The following is a 26,845-nucleotide window of genomic DNA, read 5'->3' on the forward strand; positions in this document are numbered from 1 at the left end:
ACTGTGTGTGATGCTAGGCTGTGTTATGGAAATCTCTGCTCAGTAACAGCTGCACAGCCTGACCAACAAGTTTGTTTTGGTAACTGAGCTCCTAGTATTCCATGACTCTGTTACTCAGCACTGATCAGCAGCTGTACTGTGTGCATTTTCCCCTTATTCTATAATGCGAGTTCTCCTTCTCTCTTCAGATGTACGTAGATGCTCCAAACGCTCGCCAGTCAGTGTGCAGAACATTTTTACACTTTTTACCCTGACTGTGAAACCTAAACGCTGCATGCTTATTGGATAACAGCTTGTGATGGACACATCTGGCCAATCAAATATTACAGATGTGGGTGCTCAGAATATTGATATCTTTATTTCACAACTGAAATGAGACTCAGGAGGAAAACAACAGTTCAGTAAAAACATTTCGATTGTGTACGATTCCTGATGGAGTTCATCTTCAGCCGCACAGTTTCCATCATTAATGTTATCTATCAGATGCAATTAAATTCAGCATCCCCCACCCATCAAGAACCAAAATAAACATCAGATTTGGATGTGGCGACCGCCGTGAAGCAAACAGCAACTGTCTTTAGAATTAGCTCGAGTAGTTAAAGTGTTCAATGAAACCTCAAACATTACAAAAAAAACTTAACAGTTCAAGTTTAAAATGTGACACAAACTAAATCTACATCGACATGAGAATCTGGACCCAAAGTATCAGGAGCACATTCAGCTGGAGTCGGGCTTGGCAGTCTCGCTCGTTGTTTTGGACGTCTTCAAGTATTTCTAGGAGAACGTGGACAAAATCCATAAGAAACCGATTAGAGCAGAACAAGTTCTTTGTGATCAAACAAATGTGTGGACATGTAAAATGGTCTGTTACAATCAGAGCTAAAAGTATAAGATGAATCTAACCTACGCCAGGTGTGTTTTACCTGTAAGGCTTTTATTTTGGTCACGTTAGCAAACTTCTTGCCTACTTAAGTCCTACTTATTTAAAGGTGCACTCAGACTGGTAATAAGTAGGAAACAAAAACCAGACTGAACTCCATCGTCATACTAATAACTGCGTGTTGCTACCTGCAGGGTCTCGTAGTGTTTGCGGGTTTTGCAGTGGCTGATTTCAGCCTCCTTGGAGCCGCTGAAGAACCGAGCGCACACCTTACAGAAAAAACCCGTCTTTGGGACCAGGAACTCCATACCTGTGGATGGACACACAAACACACAGAATGACTCTTGGTCTAACTGTGGGGTGCATTTTAGCAGTAATGCATAAATCCTGCTGACTCAGAGTTTAAATTCAGATGTCAGGACATCCAAACAGCTGTGAATGAGCCATGCTAAACAAATACAGACAATACAGTTTCTTACCAACTGGGTTGCTGGGGTCAAAAGGAGGGAGGGAATGTTCTGTTTTTCTGGGAATTTCCATTTCTAATTTGGGCTTCTCGCTCTCCTCTTCAGCATCGGGGTTTCTTTCAGATTGCTCCTGTTTCCCTGCAACAGACCGGACAAAAACAGGGCTTAACTCAACCCCTCGATCTTATCCCAGGTGACCAGTGCTGTTTGTTCAAACAGAGTCCAGTGATTTCTTCGGGGGGCAAATCTGTGTATGACACCATCAGCCAACCACTTCTTCTTAAGGTGCTAAATGTAAGAGGCTAAATGAATCCACCTCACCAGTTTCTGCAGCTGTCTCTCTCCTGTCCTTGTTCTCCTGATCCTGCACCTTCAAGTGTTCCTCCTGTTTGACCAATCCCATCTTCTCTTCTTCAACAGACTCACGAGGTTTCAGAGGATTCTCCTCATCGCCATCTTGGCTTCTTTCTGCTGCTAAGGAGGAAGCTGCTGCAGGGACAGGGATGGGAACACTTTGGTCCTCTGGGGCAAACTCAGCAGTTAATGAGGTATCTGAAGGGCAATGACAGACTTCAGGTTCAAGTATGCCACATACAAAAGGGCTGAAAAAAAACATGGTTTATTCAGAGTACCTGGCTGAGGTGTGATGTCAGCCTCGGATGGTTTATGCACTGGGCTGTGTGCAGGCTCGGCTTGTGAAGCTGGCGGTGGGGACACAGCAGCACTGGGAAGCAGATCAGCTGTTACATCCCCCTCAGGTGTGAGCTCACACTTCGCTGGAGCTGCTGTGACATCAATGGCTGCGTCCTAGAAGTAGAAAACAAGAGGCGGCACATGCTGCTGTAAAGTTTCTCACTCACACTCAGGTCCACCTCATGTACCAATGACACAAGGATCAATAATGCACACACCAAACCCACATTAAAATCACTTTCTCAGTATCTCTAAAGTTAGAAATATCCTGTCTCAGAGTGACGCTGAAAAACTAGTTCCTGCATTTATTACTTCCAGGCTCTCTGTCCTGGTCGTTGTGTCCTTGGGCAAGACACTTTACCCTACCGCCTACTGGTGTTGGCCAGAGGGGCCGATGGCGCGATATGGCAGCCTCGCTTCTGTCAGTCTGCCCCAGGGCAGCTGTGGCTACAACTGTAGCCTCCACCAGTGTGTGAGAGTGAATGAATAGTGGGATTGTAAAGCGCTTTGGGTGCCTTGAAAAGCGCTATATAAATGCAATCCATTATTATTCTTGGATGTCTGTGGGTGCAGATGAAGCAGTGGAGTCATGAAGATTAGGAGACTTAAAGTGTAAACATGGATAGAGTGATGGAGACAGGAAACCAGCCTGTGGACAACTAAAACCAGGAGGGTCTGTGGTGACAAGAAACCAAACAGACCCATAAATAAATAAATAAATAATGGCGGTGTTACCGGTCACCCTCCTAGTAGAAACACCCGTGGTATCTATTGGAAGCTCCTAAAGCTCGTTCTCTGGTTACTGCATTCACACAGGTGTCCGTGCCACCCGCCTGGCAGGGTGATGGAAGCACCCCATCAGCCTTTACAGCTGAGGGGTAAAAACATATTCTGGGTATTTCTTCTTTATAATCCCCGAGAGCCTCCATATCATTTCAAGGTTAAATGAACTGCCACCCCTAGTGACAGGTTGGACTTCAGAATTCACCGAGTATAAAAACACCAGTGGCTAATAGGAGAACAGAGCATCGGCTGAAACGTCCTTAATCACAAGTGATAACCGCAGGAGAATAAAAAGTCACTACCTGTCGATTTCAAGCTCTATGTGCACACAGCCACGGTGAAGCTACCTGTGGAGTGTCCTGTGGGACACATGTGGGCGGGGTCTCCCCTTCTTCTGATCTTTCGAGTGGAAGCTCGGCCACATCTCCGACTTCGTCCACTGTGACAAAGTCACTCATGTCGAACGGAAACTCATCCAGCTCCTCCTCCTACGTTCAGGGAAGGACAAAGAAACAGAATTGCGAATAAAACGATGCCCTCCACACGCTTTAAACTTCAGCCTTTGCGTCTCCTCACCGCTTTGGTTTCAGCCTCCATACTGTGGCGCTCATCCCTCCCGTAGCTTTGCCTGGATCCCTCCGACCTGGAGGACAACCTCGACCCCGATAAACCGTTGCCGTGGGCCCTCTTCCTCTCCCTTCTTTCCCTTTCCTTCCTCTCCCACTCCCTTCTTTCCTCCTCCCTCCTCTCCCTCCTGGATTTTTCAGTCCACTCCCTCTTAGCTCTCTCCTCCTTCTCCCAGCCCCTTCTGTCCCTCTCCCGCTGCCTCTTCATTCTCTCCCTCACCTCCTTCTCCTTTCTTGCGTCCTTTTTCTCCTTCTCCTGCCTTTTCACCTCACCTTCCACACCCATCTGTTTTTTGGTCATCTCTTTAGTCTCTGTTGCTTTTTGGCCCAGCTTAGTCTCTGTCTGGTTTTCCCCCTTTTCTCCACTGGGGGGTGCTGCTCTGCTGCTGGAGTGGCCGGTGGGTCCTGTTCTGCACTCCACAAGCAGCGCATTAACCATGGCTTGAGTTACCTGGTGACGTTACAGCAGAAACACTGTTTTAATTGTCAAAGATCATTTTGTATGCATGTAATCACACGTTTTGTGCGTACACACCTTGGGCAGCTCGGCTGCTTCCTCAGAATCTGCTTTGCCATCCAGGCGAGGTGGCTGTGACTCTTCTGCAGGAGTTTGTTCACGTTCTGCTTCAGATGCACTGACTTTACTCTCCTCTGTCGTCTTGATGTCAATGCCTGACGTTCCCGTTGTGTCTGCTTCTAATTGATTCTCCGGTGCAGAGTCACAAACCGTGAGCTCGTCTTTTTCCACGTTACCATCTTTGCACGCTTCTAAAACCTCTTCAGCTGTTTCCTCCCTGCCCGTCATCTTATTAGCATCTCCATCACAGTGTTTTTCAATCCTCTCCTCGGGAGACTCTGAACTGTCTTGGTGTGCTGCTTCCTCTCTGTCTGCAGACGTCTGCTTTGCTTGGCCATTCGCAGGTGTATCCTGCAGATGGGCGCACATGCACACACACGCACACACACAAGCATTTAAGAAAAGCTGAATCCCCAGAAATTAGTAAATGTACATGGACCCTCTTAACTATAACCAAATATCAGTGGTAGTGACCTCAGGTGAATCGTGAGGGGCAGTGATGGCTTTGGTCTGCGTGCTGGCTTTGGGGTCAGGCTTGCGGGAGAAGAACAGCGGGTTGTTCTGGATTATACACGGAAACGCCTGAAAGCGCTTGTACACGGACAGGGCCATGGCTGCAGTGGCCATCTCACAAATCACCTGAGCAGGAAAAGAAAACGTGACGTTAAGCACATGAGATTTCTTTGTTTTGCAAAACATTTGTCGGGACTGTGAGGGGTTCATGTGGACGTCACCCACTGCATTTTAAATGCTTACTCTCAACCACAAAGACAAACAAGCTTGTTAGCAAACTGCATCCATAAAGTGTATGTCTGCAACACACGGGCAAACACCTGTTTAATGCTATAAAGTTGAGTCCTATGTCAGTCTTTACAACATTCCTCGAGGTGAATGGACTCGCAGGTTTTTAAAGCCGAGCAGCTGAGTGCGAGTCCTGGAGAACAAAGTGGTGCACAGCTGCACAGACGCATAGCTCTCACCATGCTGCTGAGCACGAGGGTCTTGATGACTGTTCCAAAGCGTCGCACCAATTTCTCGACTTCAGAGGACCCGCTTGGTGTGTCGGGAACATTCCCAATAACCAACAGGCTGTTCCAGGCGACTGGAGCTCGACTCTGTAACACGCAGCAACATTTAATGACTTGCAAACTAGCACTGGATATGGTTGTTGCTTCATTTCCTTCAACTGTATTTTTGTCATTAGATTTTATTTAGGTCGAGTAAATAATGAATAAATATATGGAACATGGAAAAAAATGTGTTCAAAATTTCAAAATCCACCTTCGCCTTTTTCTCAACTTCCTGCATTCACACAATGTTCAGAAACAGGACCTGTCACTCAGTGGTGGATCTACAGGGGTGCCCCCCCTACAGCTACTCCAGTGCAGTTTATTAAAGCAAGCTGACAGTAACACTTTTAGCATGGCTACAACAAACCTTAAATATAGCACATAGGCACCAAAGATATGGGCTACAGAAAATGAAGATATAGACTATATGTATATGAACGTGTGTACTTACTGCATTTGAACCACATTGAATGCACATTACAGAGCTAACACCTGCATATGAGTGTAAAATAAATGGCTCTGATTTGGTCTCTAGATGCGCCCCTGCTCTGACCTTGAAGTCAAGGTCACTGAGATTCAAAATGGTCCTTTTTATAGCACACAGAGCTCTGGTGTTAACAGGTGACTTTCAGGAAGCCTGACCTTTGCTCTGGAGGTCACTGTGATTTTTGTAGACACACTTCTGGTATTAATTTAAACTCCTACGTCACTTCGCTCTCGAGCTATCTGATTTACAAACCACCACCAGCCTTTCATGACTCAGGGGGAAAACTCAAAAGACCTCATAATGTTGGAATGAAGGACGTGAAGATGTACTCACTAATGGATCCACTGGTCCCATCAGAAGATTGTAGAGCGCCACCTGCATGAAGAGTGTTGTGTTAAAATCAATCGTTGTTTAAGGAAACCAGACCACCGCTTTGTACAGATCACTTCTTTCAAACTTAAGATGCATGACACAGAAAACTAGAAGTAACAGAGGAGTAAAGACAATCCACAGCCGAGTCGTACCGGTGTGTTGAAGCTGATGTGTTGTTTCAGGGCGGTCAGTTTAACCTCACAGTCTTTCACCTTGGCAGGCACAAACGTGTGGACCTTTACCATCTCCTGAACAACGTCCATGTCTGGCACTGACACAAGTGCCTAACACACCAAAGGAAAGTCATTTGTTACACAAACAGCATCATCATTTTCCACTTTCAACATTTCTGAACAAGGACACTGAACAATATAAAAGGAATCTATACAGGAAACAGTCTGCAGACATATTACTTATGGACACTATTAAAAGTGAAAACACACTCTTACGAAATGTGTTTACTAATGCAAAAAGACGAAGGGGGAAATCCCACTGATCCAGTTCCAGGTACTGGCTTTAACCATCCTAGTGCGAGCTGATCCGCAGCCAGGCAGAAATATCATTTTGTATTTATGACATTTATTGAGAAACTAACCACAGAGACAGTTGAGGCTAGTCTAAGAGTTAACCTACAGAAGCCAAACCCATGTATGTGTAACATTAGCCTGGAAGAGTTGGTTTAGTCAACAAAGGTAAAAAAAGAACCTGAAACTGTCAGCTCTGCTTTCAGTTGGTTGAAATCTGTGCATGCATGGTCACTAATAAGAGCAGGTCACATGACTCACTGCTGCTAGCTGCATAAAACAAACTTGTGAGTTGCTGCTTGGTGATGAAACGTGACATCCTCGACGTCATCAGTCATATGCACAGATGTAATATCTAAAGCAAACTGATGGGAGAGACGACACTTCAGTTCCTTCATCTTAACCTGAGACTTTTCAGGTGAGGACGTCTGTCTCACGTCGCTGTGCAGCTGTGTCAAAGCACTTCCTCATCTATTAGAAACAACAAAGTTTAATTACTAACCTTTCCCATTTGTGTTGCCAGGATGATGTCAGAGGGAGTCCCAAAGGGCTGGATCAAGTTAATGATGTCACATTCGGACCAGTCGCTCTCAGGAAGTCCTGTGATCAGCAGCCTGCCTTTCTGTATGAGACAGGCTCGTTTGTATTAACCGATGTCTTTCTCGTTACTACTTTTCCCAGACAGACATAGTGGAATATGTTACACTAATTAAGCTTCAGTATACAGATTATGTACCTCACTAGACGTCTTCTGGTCAGCGTTGCCTTCTGCAGCTGAGAGTCATGGTGAGAGGGCGACAACATGAGTTAAACAGAGCTTCCAGATACAAAGGCAGCAGCCATGAAATACTCATCTGCACATCAGCTGGGTGTTTAATTCATCTAAGACAGACAGTGGAAGTCATGATGTTTGGATTTTGTTGAAGTGAGGTATTTGGATCATGTAGTGATGACTGAGTCTTATCTTCTGTTACTATGACTACATTAAAAGTTTGCCAAAATAATGTGGATGGAGTAGCTCTCATTTCTAGAAATATGGACGAATTTATTAAACCCCCCAAAATATGACCAGAGTTGGGACCAGGAAGCAGAGTTGCAGTCTTACACGCCTCTCTGCAGCTTCTCTCCTCCTGCTACCCCCCAAAAACCCATCTCCATGGAGACTGTGTCAGCTCCCAAATAGACAAAAAACAAACTAAAAACCAGCAACAAACAACTTAAACATAGAAAAATCACAAAGAAAGAACAATACAGTATCCACATCTGAACCAAAGAGTAAAACAGTGAAATGTGGATTATTAAATATTAGGTCTCTCTCCTCCAGTTTGGATTCAGGAGACAGACACTATCTCTACTTTCAAGATCAGGCTTCAAACTTTCCTTTTTGCTAAAGCATATAGTTAGGGCTGGACCAGGTGACCCCGAATCCTCCCCTGGTTATGCTGTGCTAGCTGTAGGCTGTTGGGGATTCCCATGATGCACTGGGTGTTTCTTCTTCACTCACTATGTGTTAACAGACCTCTCTGCACTGAATCACACTTGTTATTAATCTCTGTCTCTCTTCCACAGCATGTCTTTATCCTGTCTTCCTTCTCTCACCCCAACCAATCACAGCAGATGGCCCCGCCCCTCCCTGAGCCTGGTTCTGCTGGAGGTTTCTTCCTGTTAAAAGGGAGTTTTTCCTTCCCACTGTCGCCAAAGTACTTGCTCATAGGGGGGTCACATGATTTGTAGGGCCTACCTTACAATATAAAGTGCCTGTTGTGATTTGGGTCTGTATAAATAAAAATGTAAATAAACTGAATTGAATTTTTAAAAACACAAACTAACATTTATGGCAGTAGCTGGTAGTTAAGTAAACCATGACTCATGTCTTTGGCGGTACTGCAGATGTTTCCTACCTGTGTCCGTTCCAGCTGCATCTTTGTTCTGTTCTACGGACGGTTTGCTGTGAACGAAAGCAGCGACCAATGATATGAAGATTAAAGAAAAACAGGATTTCAAAAGAACCATCAGGAGGGGTCATTCTGACCCTGTCCAGTCACGTTTTTCATTTTTTAATCATATTCTTCTTTACATTTTAATTAAGACAAAACAAGTATTTAGGTACATGTTTGAAGTTTTGTTTTTTACAGCTCATAAAGTTAAAATAGAGATTAGAAGAAACTAATAAAGGGTTCAATAAATAAGATTTAAATAATGTCATTATTACAGAGGAAGAACACTGAAGTTTTGGACAACGTGTGGCATTCGTTATAAAGATGAGACAGACTGAACAGCTGACTGGCTACATTCTAACACCGGCCCTACAGCTGACTGCAAACAGAAACACATTACATGAAGTTTGGTAGTTCTAGTGTTGAGCCAATAACTGTGACAAACCTGTTAGCATCAGCAGACTGTTCTCCTTCAGGGTTCTGTAAGAAAGAGGGCGGAGCAGTGAAACACAGGTGTGTATTAACACTTCTTCATCTTTGCATCAGCAGGTTACAGGAGGGTGGCACAGAACACCTTCTGTAGGTGTCAGCTTTAAGCCTCACTGAGGAAAGTTCTAGATTATCATCTTGCTCTGGAACCTTCTCAAGGCCAGAAAGCCGGCATTGTCTGGATTATTACACGGAGATGATTCAAAACAGGAAAAACATTTCTCACACCTTAGCTACTGAAGCTGTGACGTGCTGCTCTCTGATGGAGAGGTTTGTGGAGGTGGCCAGAGCCTGGGCGTCTTCAGCCTTCACCATACATACAGAGGCCTGAAACACCAGCAAAGAGATTAGACTAGCCAGAAAGAAGGAACACATCCAGCAAACTAACAGATTACCACATTTACAGAAAGGATAAATGACACAAAAACCAACCGCACTTTTTATTTTTACTTATCATCTGTTAGAAAAAGAAACACCCTGCCCACTGACCCACATCTGACACTTCAACCGCACCTTCTGTCCTTGGCCCTTCTCGCTCTCCTCTGAACACGGCATGAGGATGACATTATTGATCTTTCCAAAGGCCCCGACCAAATCGGTGACCTCCTGTTCAGAGGCGTCCTCTGGGATGCCCGTCAGATACACCAGACGATTGGCAACAGACTGAGAGTCCTGTGAGGCTGGAGTCACAGTTTTCTTCTTCTTCTTGGCCGGTGGAGGCTTGGCAGACTTGCCAAAGAGAAAGCAACAGCACATGTTTAACCTCAGTTTGTGATAAACATGAGCATGACAGTCAATATGGGTTAAAGAACACAGGTTTAAGTTGGAAATATAGTTGCCAGTAAATGATTTGAACAAGATCTGGATGAAATTACACAGGTGAGGAGGGAAACCTGTAGCACACCTTTACTGCCTTAGTTACCTTTTTTGCCAAGGTAACTTTTTTATTGTGTTGTCTCAAATTAAATAATCTAGTCCTTGCTCTTCCAGCGGCTGCCACTGTAGGCAGCACCGCATGTCTGACACTACATTACGCTACAGAGCTGCAGTGTAAGCGTAAGGATTATATGATCTAAATGTTTTCTAGAACATTACTCCCTCCATCTGTTCTGCTTTTTATCAGTTAAACATTTACCCAACACGTTCTTCCACAGTGTTACCAAGTTAAAACTGAAAATGTGCACCGAGGTGTGTCTGAACTGTGGCTTTTGTCAAGACTAAAATAAACTATATTAAAGGTGATGTTAGTTTTGTCACTTACTATCTTAGCCGTCTTAGGTCCATGCTTGCTCAGAGCCTTAAGGCTTTTGGTGGAGGGCTGTGATGACCCATGCTTGGAGCCGTGACCCCCCAAGCGTGAGGCTCGATCTCGGCTAGTGTCAGTGTAGTGCTTGGTTGAGTCACCGCGTGGACGCTTCACAGCAACGTGAGAGAAACTCGCTGAAACGGATATGCCGGGAAAACAAAAGGACAGCATGTTGTACCGTGTATTTGTTTCATTACTACAAGCTAGTGCATGTATAATAATATCAAACTGTTCTGTCAGGATCTGTAAATGTAGAAAACCTGGGACGGACACCAGAACCAAACCAGGATGTTTCTCATGTGCAAACACACACAGTTACACCAGTGTATATATTAGAGATGCACATTTCGCTGCTTTATTTCGGTGCTTTATTTTCCTGAGATGTCACACACTTTGGATTCCAGCCAATCATTTTACGTTTGCAAGCGTAGTAGGCGGGCCCAGGTACGTGCGTTCTTTTAGAGCAGAGCTACAGATTAAAAATGCCCAAGGCGAAGCGGTCAAAAGTCTGGCTGTACTTCACAGCAAAAGATGCAAACTCAGCAGCCTGCAACAAGTGCTTTAAGCTGATACTGTGATACTGTCAAAGGAGGTAACACCTCAAATCTGATGAAACACCTGGCGACGCATAGCGTTTTGTTAAAAGCCGAGAAATGCGCCGTATTTGATAGCTTGCTGCGAGACCTCACACCGAGCGCATCTACTGCGGGTGTGGTGCCTGTTATCGGACCCGGAGTTAGCAACATCCCCAAAAACCCGAAGAGGAGAGTCCTGGCCCCTAGCCCTGCCAGTGTAGCAGAAATGATGAGGATGATGATGGCAGCAGCAGCCGTTCTTCTCTGCGTGAGCAGCTTAATGTTGTCTGTGTGTAATTTACGCTGAGTAGGCTAACCACGTTATTACATTAATGCATGTAAGGTGAACTAGCAAACATCATCATAGCTACATGCGGCTGTCTTCTTGTTTGATGGCAGATGCTCCCTTCACCCTGGCCAAAAAGGCTAAAATGACCAAAGAAAAAGTGGAAAACAGTTAAACATGAGAGGTTTTTGGACAAAGTTTGTGTTTTTTTCCATTGTTTAAGCACTGCTTCCAGCCAAGAGTGATGCCATATATGCCCCATAGCTGCAGAAAAGGCTAACATTGTTATCTTTTTACAAAAAAACAGCTGAACATGAGAGGTTTTTGGACCAAGTGTGTGTTCTCCATTCTTTAAGCACCGTTTAAGCACCGGCACCGTTTCAAAAGTACCGGTTTGGTACTGGTATTGGATAAATCCTAAATGATACCCATCCCTATATATCATATGTTGGGTGTTTTCTGACCAAAACAAACAAAAACCCACCACACAGGGGTACTAACCTGTTGAAACCCTGTCCCTCCTGGCGCTCCAGTACTGTCTGGATGTTCGGTTCATATTAGAAGGACTGCGTGAGCCAGAGTGGCGGTACTTCAACCGATCCCTGTGTTCTAAATGCAAAAAATGAAGATGAGTGAAGTCAGTGGTTTTCCAGCACAGCACCTCATACATAACAAAAGCATAGTGCACACCTTATTTAAAAGCCACAGGTTGCATCATATCTGATCTATGTAAATGGATTTCATTAGGCTACTGGTCCTGTTAACTGTTACCAGAAAGTTAAAAAGTGATTAAAGATTTGACTTGTTTAACTATGCGGCTAACAAGTCCAAATATATCCACTAATTAAGACAGACTACACCCTCTTCATTTAACCGTGCTTCAGTGGTCTCCTGATAAATAAAAAGCTGCCTGTTAGTGGGAAATAAACACCCCAAGCCTCCATACAATATAATTAGAGCCTATGCATTTAAACTACGGCTCAATGCAACAAAAGCCATCTTTAAAACCAAACCTAAAAACTGATTAGTGAACAGCTGAACTCCGTTTGGGAGCTGTTAAAGGTGACTGCTGTTGTGATTTTGGGCTATATAACAAAAACTGAATTGAAATGGCACAAAATTATATTTCAGAGGAGTGCAGCGTGGTTACACATTGTGAACTGTGTACATCATGTTCCCTTCTGGCATGAGATGTACCTGTGTCATGCGTCTGCTGTGGGTAACGCTGAGGGGAATTACGCCTCCTCTGTGGCCTGAATGGGTGGCTGTCCACCCGACGTTTTTTTGAAGGAGGACTTGGAGAACGAGACAGGGAGTGAGACATGGAACGGGATGGAGAGCCATCCTTGGGATCCCACAGAGCACGGCTGCCATATCGTCCACTCCGACTAGAAACAGAAAGAAAAAAAGACATTAAGTTGTAATGACCCTTCGTTTTAGCCAGGTCTCACACTATGGAGAGACCCAATCAAAAGGTCAGGCTCCTGTTTCTAACTGCAGGGGGCTTTGGCTCTATGATGGGACACATATCTGGATCAGGAGAGTGATGCAGGAGGAGCTTCATGAAATTCTGTTTGCTGTTTCTTTCTATTTGTCATCAATTTCTTAACAGCAGCCAATACTGCACAGACATGTGATTTTTTTATAACTGGTTCCACTGTTGTGTATAGTTAACCCTACAGAGTGTTCAAGTGCCCATACTGAACAATAACAATTTGATAAAGCTGTCAATAACAATAAAGCACCTTCTATGCAAGGAAGCAAACTGTAGTGAAGATTACTTTTACTCATCCATCACATATGGACTCATTTATGGAACAAGACAATTCAGAACCACCTTCAAATGTATAAGCAACACGATTTCTAAGTAATTTCTCCTTTTTTAAACACTATCAAGTTATGTAAAACCTTTTCAAGCCATCTGATTAAAGTGACTTCCACCGGTTGTGGAGCTAAAAACAGAACCATTAGAGGACAGGTCTGACTGACCTTGGCAGATTTGGTTTCCAGCCAGGGTACCTTTAGAGAAAAACAAGCAGATGGGATTATCAAGAGAGTCAGGAACCTATCAAATACAAGACTCTAGGTCTTTTTCCTCGGTATATGATGAGACGATCATATCCTGAGGAAAAATACCTTCAATAGCCTGGAAGGTATTTGTTTAAAAGGTCATTGTCCTTTTTTGACAGCTGAATCATTGTTGGCCTCATCCCTTCCCCTCTCTAACTGTATTCTCCTCTGAAAGGTCACTACTGGTGCTCATCCCAACTGATCGCTGCACATGGCCCCGCCCCTCCCGGAGCCTGGTTCCGTCAGAGGTTACTTCCTGTTAAAAGGGAGTTTTCCTTCCCGCCGTTGCCACATGCTCTGTCATAGGGGAGCGTCTGATTGTTGGGCTTTCCTTTCTAATAGTATAGGCTCTTTTTGTCCTGACCACCAGCACCAATAGAGCTGGAGTCCACTTACATGACAGAGCATTTAACTTATTGCCCCGGTATTCATCTGTCACAAAGTAATTCACAAACAATATGTGTGTAACTTTGCATGCATTTCTTACTTTCTGACACCTAAAAAAGCACAACAGAGACCCAGTCATCACTGTTTATCCTGCTACACTGCAGGTAGAAGGTTTCAGGAACACATTAAAGATTGCTCACTTGTTGCGCAGATCTCTGCAGGCAGCTGTGTGGTTGACAGTGTTAACATGTTTAACCCAGTCCTGGAAAAAAAAAAAAAAAAAAAATCATCAAATCTTCATCAAAGACAGAAAGTCAAAGAAATTTAATGTAAATTCTGCGTAATGGATCTTTGTGTCAGCTGGCAGCATGGTGTGCAAAAGGCCCGTGTCTGTGATTTGGTCTTTCTGCTCACATCATGTTACAGATGCTGGCAGAAGTGACATCATTTGTTTATCTGGTTGCACTCTTCTATTTCCACCATCTGAAGTGTAGTTACTCATCTTCAAACTAACAGAAGTTTCCTCGCTGCCAGAGAAAAAGGCAAATGCTGTTCAGACCAATCCAATGTCTTTTTCGGACACTGGATTGGTCTGAACAGCATTATTTATGTACCAATCAGTTTCCTATGCTGTGGAATCCCTGTTAGATCCTGGGATGTATGAAAATGAATATATTCAACCATTTAAAAAGGTCATTATGCCAAGTGATTAGATGGTCTCCACCTTACTTATTCTTTTTGTTTTTCTTAAGAAAAGCTAAACCAACTGTCAAATATGGGAAATGTTTTTTGTCTCTCAACTATACAGGTTCTTAAAGTTATATTAATTATAAGCCTAAACATAGGTGATTACAGACAATTCAACTTTATTTATATAGCGCCAAATCATGTCAACAGTTGCCTCGAGGTGCTTCAAAGACAGAGTACAAACAATTTTCAAACTTTGATGTCTCAATGAAAACACAATCTGCAGGGATACCCACCACAAAACCAAAAACCAAAGCACTGAGTAAAAGAGTTTATTTAACAGTAGTAATTTTAAGAATTATTTCATTATCCTTGATTTTCCTGAGTTTTAACAACTTTTTAAAAGGATTTATTCAGTACACACGCTTATTACTACAGCTATTAAAAAAACCAAGAAGTAGTATCCTGTTTAAGCAATAACTCGATGGAGTTTTATATAAAACAGCTAATCGGGAGAGTACTTTTTGAAAAAGCAGTTCCAGGTTTAACCTTTTGATAAGTTTGTGGAGTAACATGTTTCACAGTTAAGAAACAGCCGATTTCTCCTGCCATAGTGGCAACGCTTTCAAATCATTTAACTTCACCAGACAGTTGCCTCTTCTCTTGAAGAAAACCTGGTAGTGACAAGACCCTGAGGTTTCTGTTTGTGGAAGCACCTCCTAATTTGGGCGAGGATACGCAGATGCTGTCAGATGACTACACATCAACCCCCACCTCTAATGGTTGTTCTAAAGTATCAATGAAATCATTACGAGACAAAAGGAAGTAAAGAAAAATAGGTCTTTAAGTTGTTGCCATGTTAGCAAGTTGATTTCCCAAACAATCAAAGAACCAAACAAGCAAAAACCAACAAAAAAAACACCCAAACCTCGATTTAATTACTATTGTGATTTAGCATCATGGATTCTCCATGAGGCTTTGCCATCACCAATGTTTTTTTTTACCTGTCCCCAAATAGTTGACTAAAAGTTGGTCAGTGAGAGGCATCTTAGTCAAAGTTCACAGGATGTGGCAACATTTAGAATACTTTAATCATCCCTAAGGAAGGAAATTATGTTTTCAAATAACCATTTACTGCACTCCATAGATATTTAAGAGTAATTAAATATAACAGAGTAATTTGAAAGTGTGGGATTGCTTTCTTTAAAGTGGGGAAACACATGAAGTCCCAATGAATTTTATTTAAAGCTTGTTAAGTCCTACCCACTGATGTTAGTACCTCCACAGTTCTCTTTTTATCCCTGTGGTAGGGTATGTTAGCAACACTTAAGGGAACTTCAGCTGTGACAACAGCTTATATCCAAGACAGTGACGGCCACGTGTAGCTGTCAGAAGTACAAATATCTGGCTTAATTATTGATGATTTCTGCCTTTTTTGTGTATAGGAAACATCATCCATGCAAAAATATATAAAAGACAACATCTCGACAATTGTCTGGTGAAGATTGCGGACTACAATTTATTACTCAGAGGTACTCTTTTAGGAAAACTGTTGGACATTGTTAAATGGGCATTCACGAGGGCACTCACCTTTTCCTGGTCACACACTATGTGGCATAGGGAGCAGGTATGGGGATACACCTTTGGAGACACAGCTGAGAAATCACTTATCATGGTGGGTGTAGGTAACTTCTTGCCGCTGCTGTGTGGTTTTGACCCACACGAAGAGGACAGGGACCTTTTCGAAGAAACGTCACTCCTCGTTTCGGATGGCAGTCTTTGTTTGGTTCCATCACGCCTGTAGTCTCTGTCTAGATCACGGGATCTAGGAGATAGAGAAAGTTCTTTCCCTGGTGAATGACTGCTCTCGCGCTGGAGGCTGCTCGTCCTGCGATAGTCACTGTCTCCATGCTTGCTTGGTTCAGTGTGTTCCAAATGAACCTGCCGTCTTTCACTTTTATCTACTTTTGTAGCTGATGAAGAGGACAAGGCTGGGAACATTTTAACTGTCCGTTCACTAGACAGTGGTTCTCTTTTGAAGTTCCCCATGTTAGTGCTTTCGTCCTTGGTGCGACTGGCATGCCCATAGTCAATGACTTTACCGGCTGTCTGTGTAACAGTAAGGAGGCTGGGCACTTCTGGAGAGTGAGAACATGCCAATGCAGACGAGTGGGAAGGAGGCAATGGCATGTCATGGGCGCTGTGTGAAAATGAGGATGAGCTAGTGGAAGCCAAAGTCTTCTGTTTCCCTGACTTGTTGATTTGGATATCACGGAGTATGAACGGCAAGGTGTCTGGGGTTAACTGATCATCAGGGTAGTGACTCAGGACTTCCAAGTCCTCATTTGAAAGTCCAAAGCTAGCCAAGATACTTCCTGCGCTCTCTGGTGTGTATAAACTCGGACCCTCCCCACTGGCACCATGGACATGCCGAACTTGGTTCGAAAGAGATTCACGTACAGACGGAGTCCAAATTGAGAGTCTTGGTCCTGCTTGGGTGTTCTGAGGCTGTTGGGCCCCTTGTTGTGACTGATGACTTGAAGAAGGTGGAGGAGCAGCAAACAGTTTAGCTGGAGGTTGGTAGCTTGACCAATCTACTCTCTGGTGGTGTTCAGACTGACTGTCAGTGGGGAGGGATACTGGGTTAGAGCCAAAGTTTCCATGCTGACTGGTCCCAGAACCTTGGTTCTGGTGTGGATCTGGTTGGGTCATGTGATCAATCTGGCGGTGGTCCATGTCCCTGGCACCCCGGATTGCCAGTGCAGACTCAAGCTCATCAGGTAGTTGGGTCGGACGAGGAAACTGGAAACCCATCACCTGCATATTAGAGCGAGTCTGATGTTGATTCGGAGGTGGCTGACGAGGTGGCGGTCTGCCCCCATTAGAAAATGGCTGTGAGCCCTGTGGGTGTTGGTGATACATGGCAGCAGACAGACAAGGCCGTGTGGTTCTGTAGGTTTTATAGCTTGTGTACCCCACAGCCTGAGGTCGATTGAAAAGAGTCAGGAGGGCCAGATGAGGAGGTAGCGCTGCTGTAAACCAGTTGCTGTGACACTGGCTGCCGAAAGTGATGGTCGCTAAAGCAGCAAGCTGCCGGAGAGCAATCTGTGCCTCGGTCTCAACCTGCGCCAATCGGAGAGCTATCACTCCAGCAAGACCAGCCGTAGGCCCAAATATGAAATGGGTCCCTCTGGTAGTGTCGGCGATGGTGAATGTTGCACTGGGCTCCAAATTAAGGACAGGAGTAAGATGTGAATTACTGTCTGTACGGACAGCGAGGCTGAGGTGAAAAGCAGAAATATACTATTACAAATAAACGAGAGTTCATTTTTCATTTCAACAGCAGCTTTTAAATAAAGTCTCTGTTTTATCTTCCAGGCACTTGAAAAAGTTTACCAGTCCTCGCTGTGTTTGCGGTGCCTTCTTGAAAACTTTAAGAAATTTGGTCAGCTTTAAGTCTAGTAGTGGAGCGTGTCGCCCATCCTGCTTTTCCTTTGTCATGGAAAAGCAAAGCAACATTATGCACAAACAACTAACAGTGAGAATGATGACCCCAAACAGCAAATACTAACGAAACAACCAAATTAAACACTACACATGTTAATCTAACCTGACAGGTAAAAACCTGAACATTTCATCCAAAGCACCAATCATTACCCTCCTATATATATATTAAACACAGTGCAATGTGGCTATAATGACAGTCGTCTCCTGGGTAAAATGTACAGAACAAAATCACCCTACAAGTGCATAATGCAGTTTTACCTCCCACCATTCTAATATTTAAAAATTAGGATTAACACTTACCATTTGCTGAAAGAGTCAACATGATCAAGCAGAAACAACAACGTACTTGTATAGCATTTTGATTAGTCTGTATGATTAGAAAAAGCACTATAGAAATCCAAACACGATATATTAAAGCTAATAAACTAAATATGCTTCCTTTAACAAGATGGACTAGTCGGGTTGAACGGATTTTTAAACAGCATGAGTAAGCATTGCATTCTTTAATGATCCTTATAGTAAATAGCATGACCAAATTTTCTGCGTCTGAGGTCAATGTTTTTGAATGAATCTTAAGAACCTTTAACCAAATTGTGTGTGTGAGAGAGGGACAGAGAGAGCGTTTGTTATTTAAAAGCAATGCAGTTTTTAAACTAAAAGGTAATCTAGGCTAGGGCTGTGCGATATGACCAAAATCTCTTATCCCGATATAAGACATCTATCGTCCCGATAACGATATAAATCACAAACATTTAACATTTTCTGTAAATCCTGTGAATCTTGGGTAGCTGAAGTGTTTCCAGCTGGGCGTCATGTAGCTGGAGTCGAGTGTTTTAACGATGCATGAAACGATACATTTTTAGTCATAAGTTGTAACGGCCGCCGTTTTCTTTGTGAGTATTTATTACACGGCGTGCTGCGGGGAAAAGCCTGTTCTAACGTTTGAGTCTAAGGTTTATTTTTTAGCACCTGGCGGCTCTTTTTTGCTTCTCATCCATAAATAATCTGCTTTTTCACGTGATTCAGTTTATTTTGAAAAGTCTCAACAGGATCTTGAGCTTTATTGTGAAAGGTTTATGTGGAAAATAAACCAGCGGACACACGATGGTTTTACCATCGTTGTTGCTAACGACAACGCATAAAAACAGGTGCTTGTCCGTCTGTAGTGTGGTTATATTAAATATAAGAGAAAGAGAGAACTTGAAGAAATTAATATAAACAGTTTATTTTGCGACACCACGAAACAAACGACAGTGTAAAATGGAACGATAGACGTTTTTATATCGTCATCCGATATATATCGTTATATCGAACAGCCCTAATCTAGGCTCTTCAAACGCAACATTTTTCCATCTCTAACAGAGACTTGAGTTGTCAAAACAAACAAACAAAACAAAATGGATACACCGATATCAAGTGACAGTAAAGCTTACTGCTGGATTGGACACATTTGCAACATCACTGACACCCTGACACAAAACATGACACAGCATGGATGCAGACAGGCCCAGCTCCTCCGTCACTAACACCTGACGTAGTTGATGTTCACAGCACCAAAGGACACATCATGAGGAATTTCAATAGATTAGTAAAACTCTCTTTTCCACAGCTATCCAACAGTTATAAATGTTCACATGGCTGTTAACATCAACCAACTATTACTGACTACTAGGGCTGTGCGATATGACCAAAATCTCATATCCCGATATAAGACGTCTATCGTCCCGATAACGATATAAATCACAAAAACGTAACATTTTCTGTAAGTTCTGTGAATCTCGGGCAGCTCGACTTGTGTGAAGTGTTTCCAGCTGGGCGTCATGTAGCTGGAGTCGAGTGTTTTAACCGATGCATGAAACGATACATTTTTAGACGTAAGTTGTAACGGCGCCATTTTCTTTGTGAGTATTTATTACACGGCGTGCTGCGGGGAAAAGCCTGTTCTAACGTTTGAGTCTAAGGTTTACTTTTTAGCACCTGGCGGCTCTTTTTGCTTCTCATCCGTAAATAATCTGCTTTTTCACGTGATTCAGTTTATTTTGAAAAGTCTCAACAGGATCTTGAGCTTTATTGTGAAGGGTTTATGTGGAACATAAACAAGCGGACACGCAATGTTGTTACCGCCGTTGTTGCTAACGACAACGCATAAAAACAGGCGCTTGTCCGTCCGTAGTGTGGTTATAAGAGAAAGAGAGAACTTTAAGAAATTAATGTAGCCACTACAGTGACCATCAGAACGATGAAAAAAATATTGCTGTAAACTGTTTATTTTACGACACCACGAAACAAACGACAGCGTAAAATGAAACGATAGATGTTTTTATATCATCATCATCCGATATATATCGTTATATCGAACAGCCCTACTGACTACCTTGACGTCGGTCTTTCAAAGTCCTTCTTTGGACACTGGCTGCTTTTTCATTTATTTTCAGTCCAATTCTTGTACCTGACTATTTTCAGAGAAATGTTATCTTCTTTGTTAATCCACGTGATGCTGACATGAATCACACAAATATAAAAAAGGCTCTTAACTAGTGGAACAAACCAGTGTTGTGCCTACATATAAACAACAAAGAACCTAATTTTAATTTACTGCACTTTTTTACTAGAACGCTGCCACAAAACACATAACTTGGTTCCATTTTCTCAAATTGAATCTATAAAAATGCTAAATGTAACACAGTTTAATAGGCATAAAATAAGTTTTACACAACAAGGTGAGTTAACCTGGCGTATCTCGGCTGATGTGCAGCATATTTTTAAATAGTCAAGAAAAGTAAATAAAAGAAAAACTGGGAGGCCTACAACCCTTTAGCCAGTGGTATTGGGGATCTCATCAAAACTGATGGAATTATGAAAGAAGAAAAGTGCCATTAGATCTATCTGGAACAAGACTCCATTTTTCAGCATGACATTGGACCAAATACAGACCCTTTCCAAAAAGATAGAGTATCATGGAAAAGTTGATTTATTTCTCTAATTCCATTCAATATGTTAAACTTTCATAGATTATAGATTCAGGGCCCACAATTTAAACAATTTCAAGTACTTGTTGTTTATTTGTACATGATTTGGGCTTCCAGCTTATAAAACCCACAAAAACAGGAATTCAAAAAATTAGAACACTGTGAAGACATCAACCCAAATTTTACAGGGCATGAATGTTTTAATTCAAACAGAGAAGATTCATGAATCTGGCAGAGATCCAGAGAGAGGGGAACGAGGCTGGAGTCACAGCTTCGAAAACCACCACATTCAGACGCATGCAGGAGATGGGCTACAACTGTTGGGTTCCTCGGGTAAAGTGTGCTTTTCATTCGGGAATCAAGGTCCAAGGGTTTGGAGGAAGACGGGTGAGGATTACAACCCAAGCTGCTTGAGGTCCAGTGTGAAATATCCACAGTCAGTCTTGATTTGGGGTGTAATGTCCGGTGCAGGTGTTGGTAAAGTCTGCTTTCTTAAATCCAAGGTCACCACAACAGTCTACCAGAGTGTTTTAGATGACTTCATGATTCCGTCTGCTGAGGATCTGCATGGAGATGCAGATTTTATCTTCCAGCAGGACCCGGCCCCTGCCCATAACACCAGAAGCACCAAAACCTGGTTTGATGGCCATGCCATCACAGTGCTTGACTGGCCAGCAAACTCAACGGAATTTTTTGAAATTCTGTTTTTGTGGGTTTTATGACCTGGAAGCCCAAATTATGTACCAATAAACAACCAAGTACTTAAAATCATTTAAGTTGTGGGCCCTAAATCTATAATCTATGAAAGTTTAACATTTTGAATGGAATTACAGAAATAAATGAATGTTTCCATGATACTCTAATTTTTGTAAGGGGTCTGTATTTACTCATATTTGCATGGAAATATTCTTACCCTGCACAAAAAAATTAGTTTGCACACAAAGTTACCGTTAGATTTATGAAACATGCCCTAAAGCTAGAAGAGGTGCAGTAATCCAAGGCGTTTCCGTGGAATTGACGACCGCTTAAAATAAAATGTAAAAAGCATCAGACCGACCCTGAGATACTCAAGTTAAAAAATACAATTATGGAATCAAAGTTGATATGTACCATATGTATCAATAGGGATGTAAGAAAATATCGATACAACGAAATATCGCGATATTTCGCGCAATGATACTGAATCGATATTTAAAATCACTGTTATCGATTTTTTTAAATTGAAAAATGACATGCATTTACTGTTTATTTCTTTTGTATGTTGGAATTCAAACTCCGGCCACTGGTTTGCAGTTTACCGCCTTTACTATGACGTAAAAACGAGGTCTCGCGATAACTGTAGAAGCTTCTAGTTTGCCAAAAGAACGAAGTAGAACAGTCAGTGGACGTGTGTGATGCTAGCTAACTGATGACTGAAGAGGAGAGGATACAGCCGGCCCCCGCAGCTTTCAAAGCTGATGTGTGGACTTATTTTGGATTTAGGACAAAAGAAGGCAGTAAAGACTATGACAAGAGCTATGCAGTCTGTAAAATCTGCACCGCCAGAGTCAAATATTCCGGTAACACAACAAATTTACGAACACACGTGTCTAGACACCATAGCGACGTAGCGTCAAATGCTAATTTTAAAACGAAACGAGGTGATCCCTCTCAACGGACAATTGAAGAAGTTAACTTTTCGAAACTACCAGCAACTTCAACTCGTGCAACAAAAATAACGCAGTCAGTACTTGTTTTTATTTGCAAAGACATGCGCCCTCTGAGTGTTGTGGAGAATAAAGGATTTCGTAATATGATTAAAACGCCGGAGCCCCGTTACACCGTTCCTTCTCGACAACACATCACGGACATCGCTCTGCCAAAGTTGTACCAAGAAGTCAAAGCGACAGTGCTGGACTCTCTCAACTCGGCTGAGACAGTTGCTCTGACATGCGACGCTTGGACTTCGAGAGCCACTGAATCGTACGTAACTGTTACAGCACATCACATAACGGACCAGTGGAACCTTCAGTCTCATGTACTACAAACCCGAGCCATGCATGACAGTCACACAGGTGAGCACATTGCAGCGTTACTAACTGACGCTGTGGCTGAATGGGGATTGAACGCAAAGGACCTTGTTGTTGTTACCGATAATGCACCAAACATGGCTCTCGTGGCTAGACTTGCCTCAGCTATCCAAAGTAGCAAGGAGTTTCCTATGCATTCCTGGAACAAGTGTCTCTGCAGAGAGAGTTTTCTCCTCTGCAGGAGACATAGTAAATGCACAGAGAAGTGTCCTGAGAGCTGACCATGTCGATCAGCTTGTATTCCTGCACAAAAATCTGGAAATTGAAAAATAAACACTGAGAAAACACTACACATGTAAAATCTCTGATATGAGAATGTTTGACATTTTGGTTGAGTCTCATAAGCACTTATTTAGATGAGTAAATTCCTTTTTTCAGGTTGTACTAAAAGTGTTCCATTGATGGACACTGCAGAGCTGTAATTTATTTTATTAACACTTAATTGTAATAGCACTTTACATTTTTTGTTAATGTTTACTTGGATGGATTCTTCAAGCAATTTCATTTTTGATTTATATTTGTTTATGTTAAGGTCACATAAAAAGTACTTTGTTTTGATGCTCCATAGAGCAGTTTTTGGATAAGTATTTTACAATCATAGTACTTAGACTTCAGTGTTACATGTTTACTTTTTTCATGTTAAAAAATACTTGATATTTCAGTAAAGTAGTCTTTGTTTGTTTATTTGACATGACTTCTAATAAGGCGGATGTTAATTTCTCCATTCATTTTGAACTTAGAGTGTTTTTGTTTCAGATGTTTCATGTCAAGCATTAAACAGTTTGGACTGTTTACTTGAGTTTTCCTAATTAAATTTAGTCCTACTAAACACAAATATCGTCTGGCTTTTAGTATTGCAATATATCATATCGTCTACCCTGTATTATGATACATATTGTATCGTCAGATTCTTGCCAATACACACCCCTATGTATCAAGCTTGCACCAGTGCAAGAAAAATCATGTGACCGATAGAGCTGCTGTGTCATGTAGTCACTGTTAAGCAGCACACCAACACAGTGTCTGTCTAACAGTGCCGACACAATAAAGGCAAAGTGCTACACACTCCATGAAGCACACTATTAGCTGCTGTTATCCAGCATTAGTGACATCATGGACTTGGGCACTTAGGAAATAAACTCAACGTGAGAATGTAATCAAACTGTTTATCAGAGCAAAATGTGGGTTTTAGGACCCTCAAGCCTAACATTAGCTGACATAATATCGGCTGTTGTTGTTTAGCCAGCTTGTTGTCCACTGTCTGGAGACGGGAGGGTCTGTATTATCTGCTGACAGTAACTACAACAATACTGTAAATAAATCAGCCTTTTAAGCCCATTTTGTGTGTTAGAGCCCTGACTTAAGGAGGAAAAGGATGACATCCAGATACAGGTAGCACTGTCTCTTTCCTTTGTGTTTTCACGCCTTTGGTGAAGGGGACCCCTTCTCACATGAAAAACACAGATATGATGTGTTGTACCTTACTGAAGCCAATGAGTGAAACACAAACTGTGTATCACATTCTCCAGGAAATATCTGTGCATTAACTTGTGTAGCAATTGATAAAGTATTGTTCTACTTGACTCCAGTCTGCCGATGAGTGTTTTTCACTCAGGATGAAATACACCTGTTCAATCCATCAAATCTTTTCACTTTGCTGGGAGCCAACCGGCTGCAGCAGAGTCTGCCTGAGCCTGGTTCTGCCAGAGGCTTGTTCCTGTATAAAGAGTTTTTCCTTCCCACTATTGCCAACGCACTTGCTCATAGGGGGATATCTGACTGTTGGGGTTGTCTCTGTTTTCTCTCAGTTACTGTATGGTCTTACTTTACACATATAACTACAAGTTGTGATTCGGCACAATATGAATAAAACTCAATTGAAGTCTTTACAGACTTCTCATCAACCTTTGATATTGTCTCTGAAGTAGATATGACCAATCTTCTGTGGAAGAAGAGTCATGTGATCTATGAAACACCCAGATTGGTTAGATGTGCCTGGAGCACTTCATTCTTGTGATCAACATTGTCAGTGTAAATGAATCCAGATAATGAAAAGGTACCCTCTGTGCTACAGGGTGCTGTCAGTGGAGAGAACGAGCCACACATTTCATCCTGAGCCTGGTTCTGCTGGAGGCTTCTTCCTGTTAAAATCATTTTTTCCTTCCCACTATTGCTAAAGCGCTTCCTCACAGGGGGTCATATGATTATTATATTCTACTGTTTTTACATCCATCCATCCATCCGCTTCCGCTTATCCTTTTCAGGGTCGCGGGGGGCGCTGGAGCCTATCCCAGCTGTCATAGGGCGAGAGGCAGGGTACTGTTTTTACATATTTTAGTGTTTTTACTATGTTTATTATTTTATTGTATTTATTATTCTTATTGCATCTCTGATACTTCTATTGTTCAGCACTTTGGTCTTGTGTGTTTTTAAAGTGCTATATAAATAAACTATGATGATTGTTGGGATTTCTCTACTTTCTTTGCATTATTGTAGGGTGTTCATCCTTTATAACAGCAGGGTGCAAGATGCTAGCATGCAGGACATACATGGAAAGCCATAACCAAGTGGTTGTCATAGTATACAGAAACACCTGTGCCGAGTACGGAGACGCCACCACCGAGCTAAGATCCTGTGGGACCCACAGCAGATATGTTATAAGGATTTTTACAGCTGCTGCTGATTCCACAAATGTAGATTTTGGGAGAAATCAACATCTCAGCTTGATATTTCGGACAGGAGCCACGCCTCGTCATTTCACGCAGCACTGTTTTCTGACCATCTAAAAGTGAAACTATCCGCAATTTCAGGTGCAGATGGACTGAAAGCGCACAATCTTCCGGACACGTCCAGTCGGAGCTTCAAGTGCGACAATGTGGCCTTTGCACTGCGCACATGCAGAATGCACAGGGCGAGCATATTTTCTTATGTCTGTCTTGTAGTCTAATGTTTCTGGTTTTCACAACCCCACAGAGACTTCGTGAATTTTCTGCACGGTGCGCAGAAATCCGCTCGTGCTGCAGGGCCTACACAGGGAGGTGCTGGTGTTCTGAACCGGGAACAGCTACCTTATTTACCCTTAGCGTTACCGCTTACACACCGGTACAGACGTACAATCAATCGAGTCCCTAAATGGAATACAACAGGCTGCGCTGGAGTAAACGGAATACTATATTTGTGCTAACGAAAATCGGGAAAACACTGAGTCTCGCTACATACCAGCCATTTTGGCTTTAACTGGTTTTTAGCTAGCAGACCTGCTAACGTCTGCTACTGGAAAGCATGCTAGCAGTTCCGTCACACGAACAACCACCGATACAATTTCCAGAACACGCTCCTGCATCTGAATAAATACCTTTCACTGTGAGTTGACGTTAGTCTTTGTTTTTGTCGAAAACCGCGAATCCTCTTCAGCCAGTTGGTGTTTGCCCGTGTTCCGCCATCGGCTGCAACGGGAAACGCTTCCGCCGTAGTTTTTCAAAATAAAAGCAACCTGACCCTTACCTCTAACCATATTTCAAAAAATATTCATAATAGTAATTTGGGTGCATTGTGTTAAATCTGTATCTCACCAAAAGCAACAAAACCGAGTGGGTTTCTCAAAAATATTGTTGCTGATAAACTGCAATGCCGCATTCAGACCAGTAGGGACAGTAAAGTCCCCCCCCACACACATCTGTTAAAGCACTCTTTGCTTTCAGCTGGTGTGATGAAAGAGGTGTGAGAAACATTTGTCAGTCATAAACTGGACTCCATTTACTTTTCTTCTTCATAAACACAAACCGGACAGCCTCTTTCATACTACAGTTTGAATTACGTGTTTTTTAATTAATTGAGGCAAAGACGGAGCACCTGTCACAGGTACTTGCCTGTTGGCCTTACACAAGAAAACAGAAACCTACAGAATGGCTGGATGGAAATAACAACTAGCACAGTCTAGGTATGTGAAAAATGTGAGACGACAGCTCCTGGGTTGTTGCCACTGGAGAACGTGAATCTAAATATGTTATCATGCAAAATGCACGAGGCTGTGGAAATGCACTAAGCTCAGATAGGACATACATTCTGTTATCATTTTCTTCTA

General features: G+C 42.6%; 1 protein-coding gene across 2 annotated transcripts; it reads right to left on the reverse strand.

The window, feature by feature from the left end:
• Positions 1-332: 332 nt before the first annotated feature.
• On the reverse strand, positions 333-26,248 carry LOC120716605 (zinc finger protein 638-like). Of its 2 annotated transcripts, XM_040004148.1 has the most exons (25): positions 26,117-26,248; positions 15,807-17,496; positions 13,730-13,791; positions 13,062-13,091; positions 12,270-12,460; positions 11,574-11,681; positions 10,167-10,345; positions 9,419-9,634; positions 9,134-9,232; positions 8,862-8,896; positions 8,381-8,427; positions 7,216-7,253; positions 6,982-7,101; positions 6,108-6,239; positions 5,917-5,958; positions 5,007-5,141; positions 4,501-4,665; positions 3,985-4,377; positions 3,400-3,900; positions 3,171-3,311; positions 1,980-2,154; positions 1,669-1,899; positions 1,360-1,485; positions 1,069-1,190; positions 333-774 (listed from the first exon to the last, which is right to left on the reverse strand). In XM_040004148.1, exons 2-25 carry the CDS (start codon positions 17,136-17,138, stop codon positions 718-720), a joined length of 4,677 nt encoding a protein of 1,558 aa, XP_039860082.1. In that variant the 5' UTR covers positions 17,139-17,496; positions 26,117-26,248; the 3' UTR covers positions 333-717. The 2 variants fall into 2 exon arrangements, with proteins under 2 accessions (XP_039860082.1, XP_039860083.1); XM_040004149.1 differs by lacking the exon at positions 15,807-17,496 and having other exon boundaries at positions 26,117-26,242.
• Between the last annotated feature and the right edge of the window lie 597 nt (positions 26,249-26,845).

This window comes from Simochromis diagramma, unplaced genomic scaffold, assembly GCF_900408965.1.
Source record: "Simochromis diagramma unplaced genomic scaffold, fSimDia1.1 OVJJ01000565.1, whole genome shotgun sequence".
In the NCBI taxonomy this organism is placed as follows: domain Eukaryota; kingdom Metazoa; phylum Chordata; class Actinopteri; order Cichliformes; family Cichlidae; genus Simochromis; species Simochromis diagramma.